The sequence below is a fragment of the Aythya ferina genome (assembly GCF_964211825.1).
Source record: "Aythya ferina genome assembly, chromosome: 11".
NCBI lineage: Eukaryota > Metazoa > Chordata > Aves > Anseriformes > Anatidae > Aythya > Aythya ferina.
Window position 1 is genome coordinate 12,212,511 of NC_140307.1, and position 16,150 is coordinate 12,228,660.

Sequence of the window (16,150 nt, forward strand, 5' to 3'; positions counted from 1 at the left end):
AGCACTCTTTGTGAACCCCCTGTTGGTCCCAGCTGTGATATTTGCTGGCCACAGGCTGTTACCCCGGGTTTGCTGCTGCCCACCACTTGGGTCGTGCTGCACAATAAGGCCTCTGAGCATCACTGCCCTCCCCTGGACAACACCATAACTGCTGGGCAGGGAAACGGACCTTCAGATCTGGTACAAGGGACAGGAATAGTGGGATCAGAGATGGAGATGAAGGGTCGTACCTCACAGGAGAGCACCCGCCTGTTCTGGACTTGTTTCCAAGGGCAAGTTTTGTGTGGCCTTTGCCTTACAGAAGAGAAGATTCTCTCAGGACTCCGGGTGCACCACGAAGTCTTCACTGCCCACCAGCTTTGTGTAGGACCCCCACCCATGCACACCTTGTTCCTGGAGCTCAGCCTGGGCATCCAGTCCTTGTCAGAGCTGTCAGGGCTGTACCTCTGCTAGCCCTGTCCCCTGGCTGGGCCTTGGACACGTGCTTTAGCCTCATCTCCAGCCCTGCCTCTGGTCGCATGTCTTGCCACTCCTAACCGGACTCCCTGGATGGGCCTGGGACACCATTAGCACCTTGCCTTCTCTGGGATGATCAACGGAGCCTTCCATCACCAATTCTGCTCTGCCCACCCTGTTCAGGTCCAGCAGGTGAGGGCACTGCCTGTGCAGGGGTCACCTTGCTGACACCATCACGGAGCAGCCCTACTCGTGCAGCTGCTCCTTGACAGGTTTATAAAACACAACACTACTACGCAGCTTTGCAGGCCTGCTGAGTGAGGGTATGAGGGAGCTGCTCACCAGAGCCTTGGGGGGAATTAGGAATCAGCCAGGAGCCCCATGCAGGATTGCTCTGTCTTCCACCCTACGTGCTGCACCAGTGTCTCTTCTTCCTTTCTCTCAGCAACACAACAACAGTGTGGCAGGGGAGGGGGTGGTAGGCTCAAAGGGGAGCAGAAGGGAAGATGAGCAGTATTTCCCGTGCAAGGTCGCTGCATTTGACAGGGGGATGTTTGCCTTCCCCGCAGGGTTTATCAGTTGAGCGCCGTACCCAGGGGAGCAAGCCACGTGTTTCCAGCAGCTTTCAGGTCTCAGCAGAGCTCAGATTTCTCTGATGAGGAGCTGCCAGGCGAGGGTCGTGGGGCGATGCTGCTGCCCGCACATATGCCTCCCTGGAGCTGACTCACCAGTGTTTCCCTTTTTAATAAAGTGCCCTGTAGGGAAGCTAACGCCAAGGCCCCTGAGACTGGGGCTGAGCAATTAATACCGCAGACATCCTTCCCTGCCATGTCAGAGCCCGTTCAGAAAGAAGGCTCACACAGAGTCAGTGCTACAATTGCAAAAGATGAAAGATGGAAACATAGAAAACAACAAAATGAACTGGACCCAGGGATTTATCGAGCCCCTGATATGATTTTGGCAACACCAGATGCTTCACAGATCCCCTGGAAGAGGATCAAACTTTAGGAAGCAGATGGGAGGTGATGAATCTTCTTTTCCTGCTGCACTGGAGTCGGAGCTGGTTTTATGGACTGCCAAGTGGCTAGGTGGGAAACTCTGGAGCAGGGATGAGCGGCACCAGCACACTCAAGGAGCAAGCCTCCAAAGCATTCGGCACCTTACGAATAGCTCCCCTTGGATGCAGCAGCCTCAGAAGATTCCTTTTCTCCCCGCAGTGGTTCCACCCCAATTTTTTTAGCTCCTGTGGGCAGTCCTGGCAGTCGTGCACCCAGTGCATTTATCCCTTCCCAGCTGTGACCAGGTCCGTACTGGGCATCCCAAGATCCACCCTGGGGACTGTCACAGGCAGATGCCATCGGGGCCTCCCAGCCCTGCCCAGCACAGCTCTCAGAGAGCACAAGCACCATCAGCACCTCAGCACCAAGGCCTGCGAGCAGCCCAGGCCACTGTTTTCTGGCTGTTTCCTGACTCGGTGGCCTCTCCCACCACTTCACATCAGACTACAAGGAAATCGGTGCACTAATCATGCCGTCCACATCTATCGCTAGGGAGCAGGCTCCCAGTGACACATCTGGAAGTCCCAGGAGATCAGAGGACAGAGCCTTAGTGTGAGAAGAAACTATCTGATTCCAAAAATTCTTTTTGTTGAATGTTCTAAAAATGAGCTATTTCAGGGCTGGCATTTTCCTGTACAAATTTTGGAATGGAAGCCACCTAAATTCTAGGTGGGGCAGATAACCATCTCTCCAGCTCCCCATCCCAGTTTCCTGAGATTCCATTTCTGAGACAGTCATTGAGATCACCATTTTTTTTCACTTTTAAGAAATGGAAAAAATGAAAGTGATTTAGCTGCAGATGAGAAGCTGAAAAAAAAAAAAAATCACACAAGGCAAATTTAATTCCCAGCTTCACAGGCTCTCAAGGAGGGGAAGACAAGCACTGCAGCATGAGTCCTTGCCTGGTAAAGCCACGCTCTGAATAAAAAGTTTCTATCCCATCCTTCCTGGAGACTCTGCTGAGTCCTCCTGCCTGCAGGACACATCCTTCCCCCTCCTCCTCAGCCCTGCAGCTAATAAAGGTGCCCAGCCTAAGCAGTAAGAACATGAGGTGGCTCACCCTTTGATCTGCGGTTTTCACCCAAGCTCTCAATGCACATAAACATATCCTCAACGATCATTTGGCTAACGAGCACTCCCTCTGCAAGAAGACTGAACCACTTAAGTGGGGAAGAGCAGGAAGCAGGACTGGGAAACGTATGTGAGGAATAAGGAAACATGGTTCAGATCTGCTGCTCTCAGACTGTCCTGCAAGGACACCGTGGCTGAGCCACTTCATCCAATGGGGATGATTCACCTGCACCTCTGAGCTCTCCAGGACAAGGAGCTGTCTGTCCTTTTGAACCTGAAGAGCACAAGCACAATGAGGCCTTGATCTGTCATTGCTCCTGCCATATAAATAATAAAAAGGCAGCACTGGGGAAGACAGGGCAGCTGCTGCATGGGTTGTTCCTCTGCTATAGATAAATAAGGGACTGGAGTCTCCAGAACTGCCAGTCTGGCACCTTTCAACAGCAGGAAATGAATGATTACTGCAGAGGGAAGAAATAACAAATAAACCCCCAAACAGACGACTTTTTCATGGCTGCTCACTCATCTCAAGCATGGGCAGCATGTGCCCACAGCTCCACATGTGGGAGGCATGGAAGTTGACAGTTTTAAACATTTTACATTTGTTCTGTTCTGCATGAGTGCCTGATATTTTTTTTTAAAAGAAGGAACTGGCTGTGGGAATCTGGAGGTTAAGAGCTGCAATAAGAGGCAATTTTTTAAGCTTTGTCAGTTGTTGCTGCTTAATCAACTGGACATTGTCCCTTTGAATAAAAGATCCTGAATTCTCAGTGAGACAGTTGAAAGGTACCATGAAATCCCCGCGCATGCACCATATGGTACAGATCTCCCTCACAGCAAACAGCGCACTGAGCAGCACAGCTTGGGATGTTACAGGGAAGTCTGGTCGCTGTTCCTACAACGGAAGGCCAAATTGTGGCTTGTCTGCTTCAGCCTGGTTTAATGGGATATTGTGCAGCTCCCCAAGGAGCAGCAGGCAGTGCGATCACACCCACCCTTCATGTGGCTATGGAGCAAGAGGCTCAACAGTTTCCTTGGGACCAGTAATGGGAATTAGGATGTTACGGATAAGACCCAGCTATGGCTCTAGGGCTCCCCTGCCTCTTTCCTTTGGCTCAGCAGAAAGAGGGATCTCAGATCCCAGCAGAAAGACGCCCTCATTTTTGCTCTTTGCTGTCTCCTGCCAGGAGGGGGAGCCTGGCTCCTGCCTTGCGCTGCAGGCAGCCCGCAGCAGGCTGTGCTGGGGCTCTGCTCCGACACTGCCATGGCTCTACCAGCGCTCGCTGGACCGTGGAGGATGCCCCTGAAAGGACATGGGGGAAATGGGAAGCTGGGGACACCACGTTAGTGCTGAGAGGCGACCAGGGGCCTGGGGAACATGACGGGCAAGCACTTACCACCATGCGGTTGAGGGATACCCAGCAGTCATCAGGGAAGTCCTGCAGCATGGGCACGAGGAACTGGAGGCAGCCATCCCAGTGACACAGCAGCAGCATCATCCCGATCAGGTTCACAATGCGCACCACCGCGCTAGCCAGATCATAGGTCATGTGGAAGATCTGCAGGGGACAAGAGGGAGCAGATTAGATGGCAGCTCCCCAAACAACCAACCCAGCATAATTAGACGCAGTATCGGGGTCAAGAGCCTTGCTGATGTGACAGGAAAGGCTGCATCAGCTCAGCTCGGGTCAGTCACTGTACGCGAACAGAGCCAGCTGAAAAAAAAAAATAGATTAAAAACCAAAATACAAAATTGTAAGCACTCAACCCTCTTGCCCTTTGATTTTACCTTCAATTTACATTGAAAGCTCCATAACTGCTCTTATAAAATAAGTTGGTTGCAAATATTTCCAGAACATCAGCCACACCTCAGAAATAAACTCCATCATCACATCTTTTTAACCGCAGTGACCTTCTTTGATTTCTGCTCTTGTTGGATATATGTGTTGCACTGACCCATGACTGAAGCTGTCTTTGTATCGGATGTTGGATGTAGCCTCTGTATGTATCAAATGCAAGAAAGAACAGCCTCAAACTCAGTAGACTTCTACCAGAGCACCTGGTTTAACTAATTTTTGTACCAGCTGCTGCATCACTTCAAGTCTTACGAGATGGATATGAAATTGCACTTAAATGAAGCGCAAGGAAAAGAAAAACATGTCAGAGCTACACAGCAGCTCTTCGCAAGGACACCCAGAAACCTGACAGAAAGGAGCTGCAACCCCTTCTCTGCAGCCAGTTCTCTGATTTCTCTGATACCAAGGAAGCCTACATCCCTCTCGTCCACAGCACTAGTCATAAGCAGGACACACAGAGACAACTGGGTACTCCGTCATCAAATCCACATAGGTAGTCAAGAATTACTTGATGGACACTATTTGCGGGGGACTTTGTTGTAGAGACATTGAGGGTGCTTGGCTCTTTTATGCCCAGCAGCCCTAAGCTACATGCCTGCCTAGGACTGGTTTTCCTTGCCCTGCAACATGCCACGGTGAGCAGCAGCAGAGCCCTGGAGAGCATGGTCACCCTGCGTGACTGAGCACAGAGCCTCTTCCAGCCTCTTTTCCCATGAACACATCCCATGAAGAGGGGGAGCAGGGAGCAGCCCCTACATGCTGCTGTAGTAGCAGCAGTCCCTCCAAGGAAGCAGGATTGCTGGGATGCAGAGGAGGCAGCACGGCCACCTACTACAAGGGAGATGCTCTCGCTCTGACATCACCCCGCAGAGACCCCGAACACATCTGACATCTTTTCCCACATGCTGCTGCATCGCCACAGCAATCTGGGAGGGATGGAGGCCTGAGAGCCATGCCCTAGCGTGTCCTGCCCTAGAGTTCCACCTGGAGAAATATTAATCACCACTCCCCACACACAGTGCTGTGCTGCTGCTGTTGCTGGAGGAGTGAAATATTTGCAGGGCTGGGTGTGAGTGCAGCAGAGACTCACTGCTGTCACAGCCGGGCCCTCTCAGGAGGCCTCCCCGTGGTTTGGAGGCACGTGCAGCCTGGCTGGTTTGTGTCTCAGCCCGCAACCCGGTGACACAATGTCCTACTTGGATTTAATGGAAGGAAATGGAAACAGCATGCCTCCTGGTGCTGCTGCAAAGCTGACCTCCAAGTGAGCCACGCAGAGCGCATTTATCCAGACCTGCAATTTCCCTAGGGGTGTAACAAGATTTACTCTCAGTTCTTCAGATGTAAAATAAGCCACAAATGCAACTTTCTTACGAGTTGGCCAAAAGACAGGGAGACACTGACACAGGCTTATATAGGGTGGCAAAGCCATTTTCAGTTTGCTGAGTTATGAACAAAAACAGAGAGTGCAGTGACAAAAACTGCAGGGAGAAGCATTTCCTGAGTGCTGAACAGCTCCACAGAGCCCCAGTGCAGAAAGCTGGGGCAGATGATTACTGAGGAGCTGTCTGTCTGTCAGGGAAGCAGGGGAAAGGGCCGTAGGCATGCTGTGTGACTGTATGGCAAGGTCCATCTACCTGCTTGCTGCCCTTACAGGGTTAGTCCTGCTCCTTGCAGCCACCAGCAGCAATATGAACCTGCCATCCTTGCCAACATCATGGACTGGCTCCTCTGCTCCCACAGTGAGTCAGTCTGAGCAGCTAAAAAGGCAGAAAACTAATGTTATGAAAGAAAGGAATCGTGTTTGTCAGTTTAGCTCCCTAAATTGGCTCATCACTCTGTTGTCAGAGCTAGCTGTTCAATTTCAATGCTCGTTGCCACACCAGATATTAACACTTCCCTACCTAATCAGGATGCCATGAGGTCACATGCATTAGGAGATGCCAGAGTGCTCAAACCAGACCAGAAGAGAGCCACAGAAGAATGCCGGGAAGCAGAATGATGAATGATGTGGATAGCTGCTTCTAAACCCCATTATTTCCGCTGCATCCAAGGTGCAGCTGGAGTCCACAGTGTCACTTAGCATGAGAAAAGCCATTCTAATGATATTTCTGAGCTGAAAAGAAGAAAATATCCAAAATCCAGCATGAAAGGCTGTTCTAGGAAATCCGACTCTCAATGCTGACTCAATAGGTCAGTATGAAAGCCAAGCACATAATTCATAAAGAATAATTCCTACTGGTTTCACCTTTTTTTTTTCCATTGCAGAAACGATCATTCTCATTTAGATAACCCGAAGTGAAGCCAGCCTATCTGAGTGACAGCCATGGGCTATGGTTTTAATGAAGCCAGAGCAGCAGTTTGCAGAAGGATCACTGGGTGGATCTTTTGTATTGCCAGGGTTTTACTATATTAATTACTTTTCCTCTCCCACCTATGTGTGTTTTTCAAAGAGCTTCAGCCCTCCTGTAACCCAGGGAACTCCAGCCAGGGAGAGAGAGAAACCCAGTCTGGTTTAGGAAGTGCCTTTATTCCTTTAGTATATTAAAAGTAGAGAGTGAAGAGCCTGAGGGAATGGATGGTTTAGGGGAAAGGTAAATGGATATGGGGCTTCTTATACGATGAATGGCATCTGTTCTGGTCAGGGTTGGGCAGCAAGCCTTTATCCCGTGGTGCACCTCCAAAATCCAGCCATAAATGAATGTGTTTGCTTATGCCACTGGGTCCTGCTGCCTCCTCTCATGCTCTAAAGGGTGGATTCAGCTCACCTACTGTGGGCCTAGAGACCATTAGTCACTAGATGGAAGCACGCCTACTGAGGGCGAGACATCTGGTTTGCAGCACTCGTGTACCTGAGAAGGGGACACATCACATCTCAGGAGTTCCTGCTTCTCTCTGCTGCCCATAGCGTAAGCCTGGGTCAGAACTCCAGCTGTAAATGTCTGAGCTGCAGGTAAGACAAATCTAATTTCAAATGTCAGTCTGTGGAGCTACCGGCCCACTCCTTGGAATACATTTGCATTCACGTGCAAGAGAAAAATATGAAACACTCACCCTGCGGCACACGGGAATAACAGTGCAGGGGTGGAATGAACACCTTTCACCAGAAGAAGCTCCTGTAAATGCACTGCGGCACTGCAGGGAATGCTAACTCCAGGAGTGTGCTGGAGAGGGCCTCGCCAGTGCTGCAGAGCCCAGAAGCAGCCTCCAGGTCACTAGGGAGAGAAACCTTCCAGAATAGCTGCTCCAGGAGCAGAGGAACACGCACGGTAATTGGTACTTCTCTGGTTTTCATTATTAACACTCGGGGCTTTCTTGTCCTGTTGTAACACAACCCCAGCTGGGTCCCAGAGCATTACACCTCTGTCTGTCCCTGGAACTGCTTTTGCCTGCCAGCTTTCAGCTGCCTGTCATTTAGAGGAAGGGAGTGGGGAGGAGGAGGAGGAGAAGGAGGAAGCATGGACTCTAGCTTAAAGGTACCTGTTTCCAAGGGCATTTTCTGATCAAGCCAATAGTGCTGTTATTTGACTGTCCAGAACAAGCTGTGGCTTCAGAATCCCTGCCACAAAGTCCACTCTGTGCTTCTAGCCAAAGGCACCTTGCGGCACTCTCTAAAAGGATAGGTGGGGGAAAGTGGAAGGACCAAAGCTTTCCTCAGCAAAGTCATCTCTAGGTATAAGGGCTCCGTCTTGGAAATCCAGCCCATACTGAGCAAACTATCTGTCAGGATCCTAATGGCATGAATCCACGATCCTGGAACTCCCAACTAACTCCGTGCAGCACCCCTCACTTGGCTCTCTGCTGCAGCAGGTTTCCTCTGTCCTGAACCTTTGAGCTGGAAGAAATCAAAGACACCTTGGAGAATTGGGGGCCTGGCTCTGGCAGTGAAACAAGGGCTTTGATTCAAGTCGAAGCTGTATATTTAAGTGTTGTATGTTGGCACATAGCTTGCTGTGGCCATCCAAACCACTAGGTCAACAATATTTCTCAGATCCTTGTGAGCGATGCTGCATTGCTGTGTCCGTCTGTCTCGGGACCACAACCGCAAGCTCCTGGTGGCTCTGCATGGGCTGGAGGTGCCATGCTTGGAAGAGGCAGATTGTCCTGAGGGGCTGGGGACTGCGATAAGGCGTAGCAACGATTCTGTTTGGAGCCAGTGTTTGAGCCGGAGCTAGACACCCTGCCAGACAGAGCTAACAGCATGCACAGTCACTCAGCTGAATGCTGGCTCTGCGCAGAACTGCCTTGCATCCGCTGGGTTTACGAACAGATTCTGCACCACAGGAAAGCAGTGAAACTGCCTGTTGCCCTTCACTACCTCTACTAGCAATATCGCAGGATTTCTGTAGCACTGCATCCAAACTGAGAAAGCCTCCTGGTCCTAAGCCAGTTCTGGCGTCTGTAGCCACACCGTGGATAACACACAACTGTGATAAATCCCCTGTGGCTAATCAAGTGGCTGTGACACTGTTCCAGCTTAATAGAAAGCAAAGAATTTACTCTTAATTTATGGTTTAAAATCCCAAAGACCTTAAAAGGAAACATAAATATCAAAAGAGAACCAAAACGGTATCATATGTTATTCTGAGAGCTCTAGGGGTCAGAGTTAAGGTTGTTCTGCAGGGAGGAAATATGTATTTTTATTCCTACTTAAGAAGAATATTTGTGGACTCTGGGGAAGAAGGTTGAGAGGTCTCTGAGTCCACCTTCTCATACTTGGCTTTTGTAGTTAAAATCAGAGGTAAAGATATCTTTTCCTCACAGAGGCACTGGCCTTTCCAAACCTAGGTGCTCAGTCTCAATCTGCTGGAGACAGGTGACTGCTCTGAAGAGCTTTTTGGGAGCCTGGCCATGCAGCTCCATCCTGGAAGGCTGGAGGGAGGGAACAGACAAACAACTGGCAGAGCTTGCAGGAGGGGCTTCCCCCAGAAGAGGAATCCTCTCTGGGCACATACAGCATCACGCACGTTAGAGCACTGAAGCATGGAAGCCACGAGCATACACGAGGCACACGCAGAGCCAAAACCCCTGAGCAGTTCAGACACTGCTAAAGACATGCAAGAAGTTAGAGTAAGGAAAGAAGGGGCAGCTCCCCAAGACATTCAGCCTGTCATGTAGGCACACACCATTGGGAAACACAATGTTTCAGCAGAGCAACACAGAAGACCTCAGCTGCTGATGCTGTTGATGAGAAATGCATCATCAGCCCCTTTATTTGCTCCTTCCTCTCCCTCCCCAACTTTGTGTTCATTCTTCCAGGGATGCCACATTTAAGCTGTGCCAAAACATAAAGAAATCCTACCCCAAAAGGCTTGTTGTCTCCAGTAACTCATCAGGCCACGCATTTTGTTCTTGTGGATGAATAGACAAAATGCTGTTCTTGCCACTAAAACATACAAGGATAGAAACTTTGAATTTCTAAGGCTGCTTTTGCTCAGACCGGACTGCTGAAAAGAGGCTTAAGAAGGAAGGAAAATTATGTAAAGGAACACAATTGGGCTTATTTACAACCTCACAGCATACTGGGAAGCAGAAGGCCCATATGAAGGCTCAGCTTCGGGTCAGACAGCTTTGGGCTGTGCTAATCACACTGTATTTGGCAGAACGGTGAGGGAGGGAGGGAGCTCTGGGATCCAGATTGTATTGGGACAACGCTGAAAGCACCAGCCAGCACAGAGCAGATGGACTGGAGACGGGAAATCATCTGTGGTGCACAGCTACATCTGCAAGCAGTGTGCAGATTCGGGGCTGACAGTTTGAGACGGTGTGGGATTTGGTTCTGCCCGCTTTTTGCTGTGCCAGCAAGGAAAACTATAGCCAGAAGATCAAGTTTTAGATGAAGGCAAGGGTTTGGGGTTGATTCTCTTTTTATGCTTGCTTTGCACCGAACGACATAATCAATGTCAGCAGAGTTGCTGATGCTGCCTTGAGTCAGGGTGAGAGGAGAAGCAGGTCCGTGATTCACTCGGTGTAACACTCACAGGGGGAGATGTTCAGGAGCGTGCCTGTCGCAAGGCTGCCTGAACAGTGAGTTGGAGGGATGTGCATCGAGTGCCAGGTGTTAGGAGAGAGATCCGAGTAGATTTTACACTTTAAATAATAATCCTTTGTGCTGCTGTGGCAGTTTTCATCTGAAGGTCTCCAAGGGCTCGGCTGACATTAATCTGGTGTGCTTCAATATCTCCAGTGAGTGTGTTATCTCCATCATCCTAGATGGGCAAAATGAGGCACATAAAAGGGAAAAGCCACGGGCACAGGAAGTTTTAAGCGAAGTTTTGGATCAAATCTGGGGACACCAGCTTTGGAATCCTGCTCTACCCACTGCCCATGTGGTGGGGCTCCCATACAGAACCAAGGAGCTGCCCTTAGAAAGAGCCACTGCAGTCCAGAAGCAGGGCAGGGGGAAGAAATCCCCGAACAGTCCATTGCTATTGAAGCCCTACAAGAACATGATGCAGATCTGCAGACCTCTACCACCTCCTGAGGTCTTTTAACTCTTTCCAGGCAGCTGGTGTCTGGCTAAGGGAAGTTCTCCAGCTATGAGATAGATATGGGGCCGTAGACAGGGAGCAGCAGAAAGCCCAAGCCAAAATTAAAAAAAAAAAAAAAACAACACAACTTTTCTTGCCTTCTCCCTCAGAGACTTGTGTCTACTGGAAAATATTTACAGCAGAGAAAGGTGAAATAGCAGGACTAATTAGCACTGAGAAAGCTGGCATAGATGGCAGATGTTTATGGATATATATAAACCCCAAAGATCCTGCCACCACCATGTGTTTTGCCTCTTGCACTCTCAGAGTTCGCGTTGTCTTGACAACAGCCCCCCTTCCCCTCCCCATGCCACCCCCCAGCCTAGACTTTAATCTTCCTCCTTTTAAGAACTTTTGTCACCACGGCAACATGACACAGACTTTTAAAAATATTTTCTAGCACAACTCAGACGACTGCCTTCCCTGCATGGTTTTCTTTAAACCTCTTGGATGAAAACATTCGGGGTTCCATTCTGCCTCCACGGAACCGAGCTGGAAGCACCTCGGGTGCTGTTGAGCAGGGCCAGGAGTTGGCCGCTGCCCCCCAGCCTGGGGGGACGATGGCAGCTTCTGATCCCAGGGAACGTGTCCCAGAGCTGCAGGGTCCGTGCACAGCCTGGGGCCAGGAACTCCACGACTTTGGAGCATGTGCCCCTTTGCTTTTCAACGGGGCTTGTGTTCTCATACGCCTACAGCTCAGGTTTTCAACAGTATTCGTGCATCTCTTGATATAGTTAAACGCCTTTGGAAAAAGAAAAAGAAAAAAGAAAAAAAAAAAACAACAAGCCCTGGAGCTGTAAGTAGGTTAGGTGTCTAGCTCTCTGTGGGAATGAGATATCTTACCTGCCTAGGCATTTTTTTAAATCTCTCATGGCTCTTATCTGCATCTTTGGGGGCAGTGATTCTTCTGAGAGGCCAGCAATGAATCACTTCTGGAAATAGGTCACGGGCTTTTTTGGAAGTTTAAGAATGACCACAGTCATCAGGCAAAAGGCCCATCCGGCTCGGTGGCTATACTTAGGTACGCCTAGGGAAAGAAATATCTGGGAAGGCAGAGGGGAAAGGAGGCATAAATACCTGAGAGAGAGACAAGATACACAAGTGGTTTGAAACGAGGGTGGTGGAGGTGGCCGGCGCAAGAGAAGGCAGCTGGGTGGCGAGCTGAGGTCATCGATGGACGACTTGGATGACGGAGGTGAGGCCAGGCTGCAGACTCTGCCAGAGGAACCTCAGCTGTGGCCTGATCAAAAATTCATCAAGCTAAGTGGGAAGACACCCCCTGAGTCCATTGAGCTACCAGGCACAAGGCCAATTAAAACAGTTAGCACGGGCAAGTAATGAGGCAAAATAATACTGGAAATATTGACCACGCTGTGCTGTCGCCTAGGTCGGGCACAGCCCTCCCCTCAGAGCATGGCTCTGTTTTCAGGCAGGAAGCTGAAAAATTGCTCGAAAAAACATCAGCTGGCGAGAGGAAATGCTGCTCTCCAAGCAATGTGCTGCTCGGCCTGTGGAATGCATCGACGCAGGAATGCTTGAGGCCAGGAGCTTGGCAGGTATTGAACGCACACCTAAATAGACACCTGGCTGAAAAAGAGTAACTTTAAAAACCAGGATATATTCTTCCTTTTCAGAGCTTAAAAAAAAAAATAATAAAATGACCGAAGAATAGATCTACCTGCAAGCAGATTATTACAGAGCTGTTGTTCTGGAATTCATCACATGCTCCCTCTGAAGCATTTCATCACCATTAAGTATGGGAGAGCGGAATGAAGGAATCTCTGGTCTGCCACACTGCTTCTCCTTCTCCATTTAAATACATGAAAGAGCTGGACCCAGAGAACCAAGGACTGTCAGCAGGATTTTTAGCCACAAACACACAGAAGAACATGGGAGAAAGAAAATGAAATCCAGAGAAGAGGCCCTTCGAACGACAAATAAAATCACCTCAACATTCAGACTGCCTGCAAAACAACCGCAGCTCACGTTCTAGAGAAAGCTGCCACAAAACACGAGCAGTGACCTTTATTTTCATAGTTCCTTCAGTCACGCTTTAAGTTTTTTAGCCTAAGATTCGTACCAGATTTAAAAAATCCAAGGCTGTCTTTCAACACACTTACAGACTCCTGTGACTGGCAGCCAGGCTGTAACAGTAATTCATTAGGACCTGCCCAGGAAGTGCAAACTCACCCAACAATTACAGAACTTGGCAGTTTCCTCTTGATCAATTAGTATGTCTTTAGTGCTTCTTGCCCTTCAGTGGAGAGAGGCCTTTATTAACTTTCTGTCAAGCCCCACTCAAGCACAACAGCACAGCAAGAGGGTGAGGCAGAAGGCTCACACCCCAAAATGAAATGAGCTCGTTGTCTCCAAAGCACTTCTCTGCACCAGCATCCCAGTTCTGGAGCCAGTGTTTAAAGGACTAGCCTTTTGGGAGACTGAAATGACAGCAAGTTTTCCTCCTCCCATTTTTAAGCAGCAGATAACATCGTTTTCAAAGAGGTGCATCTGCCAGCCGAGGCTGCAGCTGCGGGACGTTTGGCTGTGTTTCTGTCCTCCAGCTTCATTCGATTACAGCCTCAGCAACCCAGCCCAACTTCCACCCCTGACTTTTTTATGCTGTTAGTGACTGAAACACCTGTGAAAGGAAGCAGCCTGGCAGGCCTGGAGCCTTAAATAGTTTCCTGTGCCACGAGGCAGAGAGTGTGAGCAAGATAATGACAAGCTCCTCTGGCTGCAAACTCAGTGACACTGGATGTGTACGGAGAGCAGAGTTCAAGGATTGAGGATGCTCAGCACAATGGCCTGATTTTCCAATGGGCTGAGCATTTGCCTGCAGAGTCTCCATTGATCCACTTTGGGCCCTTTCTTTTTCTTGCGAGTAACGTCTCGCAGGCGGCGGATGAAAAGGAAGGTGTACTCGACACCGCAGTGAAAGAAACGCTGGGCTGCAGCAGTGCACGAATTCAGAACAGAGGTGTGCCAGGTCACTGGGGAGGCTTCAGTTTGGTCCTCAGTAGCACAGATTTGAATGGTGTTGTTAACATTGCTTTTATGACTAAATTACTTTGATGAAGGCTGGTCTGAATAAGTCCAACGAGGATCTGAATCATCTTTTGGGGGACCTCAACCAGTTTGCCAGCAGCATGCCAAGAGATTTCATTGCACAGACTGATGGAGATTTATTTGCATACGGTGTCACACGTCGCATCCTGACCAAGACAAGTAACAGGAGAGACAAACGCCCTCCCACTCTTTCAGAGTAATAATAGCAATATAACCTTTTCAGTACTGCCATGTGCACCTTAGAGAAGACATCTCTTAAAAGGACAGTGCAGAGAGAAGAACTCCTTGGGTAACATACCTAAAAAAACCTGTACCCTCCCATAAGCTTCCCAGGGCAGAGGATGGTCCAAAATGAGGGGAAGAGGAGCTGCAGAAGGAAGTGCAGCCACCACCCTCACACCACGCAGGCTGCGGTGGACCAAGGAAGAGGGAGGAAGTGACATTTTTTTAATTCGCTTTAGGGATCTGGGGCACAGAAAAGTGATACTTTTTACTTTAACTGACAAGCGCTAGATTATATTTATGAAAATATGACAGCATCCTGCTATGGTTGTACAGAGATACTTTGGGTGATTATAGAACAAAGAAAGTTCTGTAAGTCAGAACAAAGATGGTTAAAAGCAGTATTTAAACACCACCTAAAATGTTCCTAAACCTCCCTTAATACATGCTGGGCAGGAACATAGTCCCTAAAGGCTGCCATTTTAATTATAAATGCATGAGGAAATGGTGCCTGTTGACAGGTATCAAGGCAAAAATACCCAGAGCTGCAGCCAGGAAAAATGAGGAAATTTGCGCAACTCTTTTAGGGGTATAACATAATAACACCACACTAATAGCAGTAATAGTAGTAATGAGAGTTTGACAGGGATGCTGTACATCCAAGCGAAACGCCAGGTCTGCAGCTGTGCCTCAGAGGCTGAGCTCTGGAGTAACATCACCCAGCAGAAGTGTGGTGTGAGCCCCTCTGCGCTGTCCCAGCACAGGGCGCTTCTATCCTAGAAACACATCTTCCAGATATGGCACCCTTTCTTTGCAGCAAACCCATACCAACCAGCAGTCCCAAAGGTAAAGGGTGCTAGCAATTGCTTTTAAGGGCCACACCCTTTCACAGGCAAGTTTTTATCTCTTTTTTTCCTAAAAGGATGAGGCATTCGGTACTAGGTCTCTGCTGTCACTGCTGGAACAGAGCCAGGTACCAAGGTGCTCACACAAACATTAACAAAGTCCTAACGAACCCTTTTCTTCTTGCTGCATCATATAATCAGCAAGTATTTTATTTTTTCTCCAAAAGGCACACTCCCTCATAGAATTATTGAAAGAAAATGACTTGCTTTGGCCCTAGTGCTGCCATTGTCCTTCAGAAATAGCTTTGCTGCTATCTCTGATCAAATTTTCATTTTAGTCCTCATGGGAATGTGACCCACCACCCTCTCCTGATGTACTCCTCTCCTGCCCTGTAAGCCCGGCTCCCTTCCCACTGGTAAACATGCAGAATAATTCCATTAACTGCATGAGCAGAACAAGGACAAACCACATCTAGTGTCCATCCCAATCGCTCTAGCAAGCTCTTAGGCAGCAACCAGAATCAGGAAATCCAGAAGGAGGCATAGGAAACCTCCCATCGGGCGGAGGGAAGATAACCCACCTCCTTGGAAGACATCACCTGAATGTGTAATAGTGAGAGATTGATTTAAACTTGGAAGCAGGAGTGTTTTTTAACCTTCCGAAGCTCTTGCCTACCTTTTGACTCTGGATGTTCTTATAGCTCACATAAACATCCAAACTGCCCTTGAATTGTGCTGTCTGTGGAAGAAGCTCCGATGTCTGAATGCACGCCATCTGAAAGAGTATTTCTTTGAATTCATTTGGAATTTGCTGCCTTTTCAATTTCACTGACTGCTCCATATCCTTCCTGTATGCAGCAGGCAAAATATATATGGCCCTCATCTTTTTCAGGCTCAGTTACTACTTTACAGGCTTTTTTTTTTCACCACTTTCCCTTAAAGGAAAGGATTTCAAACTTCTGATTTATTCCAAGTTGCTCTCAAGCATTCTCATCAGTCTTCTCTGAATTCCCTTTACTCCTACTGTGCAGAGGTAGTCCCAGTGACTA

General features: G+C 48.8%; 1 protein-coding gene and 1 long non-coding RNA gene across 9 annotated transcripts in view; both read right to left on the bottom strand.

Annotated features, from left to right (window-relative positions):
• Positions 1-16,150, bottom strand: part of HCN4 (hyperpolarization activated cyclic nucleotide gated potassium channel 4) — a 168,997-nt gene that overhangs the window by 40,143 nt on the left and 112,704 nt on the right. For all 7 annotated transcript variants that reach the window (XR_014696798.1, XM_084532193.1, XM_084532192.1 and 4 more), the window contains one exon: positions 3,983-4,144. Coding sequence is in view for 6 of the 7 variants with exons in the window: in XM_084532193.1 (XP_084388319.1) it covers positions 3,983-4,144 (162 nt within the window). In the remaining variant the exon portion in view is untranslated. The remainder of the gene's footprint in view (positions 1-3,982; positions 4,145-16,150) is intronic.
• On the bottom strand, positions 10,516-13,489 carry LOC311442695. Of its 2 annotated transcripts, none has more exons than XR_014696799.1 (4): positions 13,159-13,489; positions 12,647-12,797; positions 12,046-12,555; positions 10,516-10,647 (listed from the first exon to the last, which is right to left on the bottom strand). It is a non-coding gene; the product is annotated as an uncharacterized lncRNA (long non-coding RNA). The 2 variants fall into 2 exon arrangements; XR_014696800.1 differs by having other exon boundaries at positions 12,647-12,818.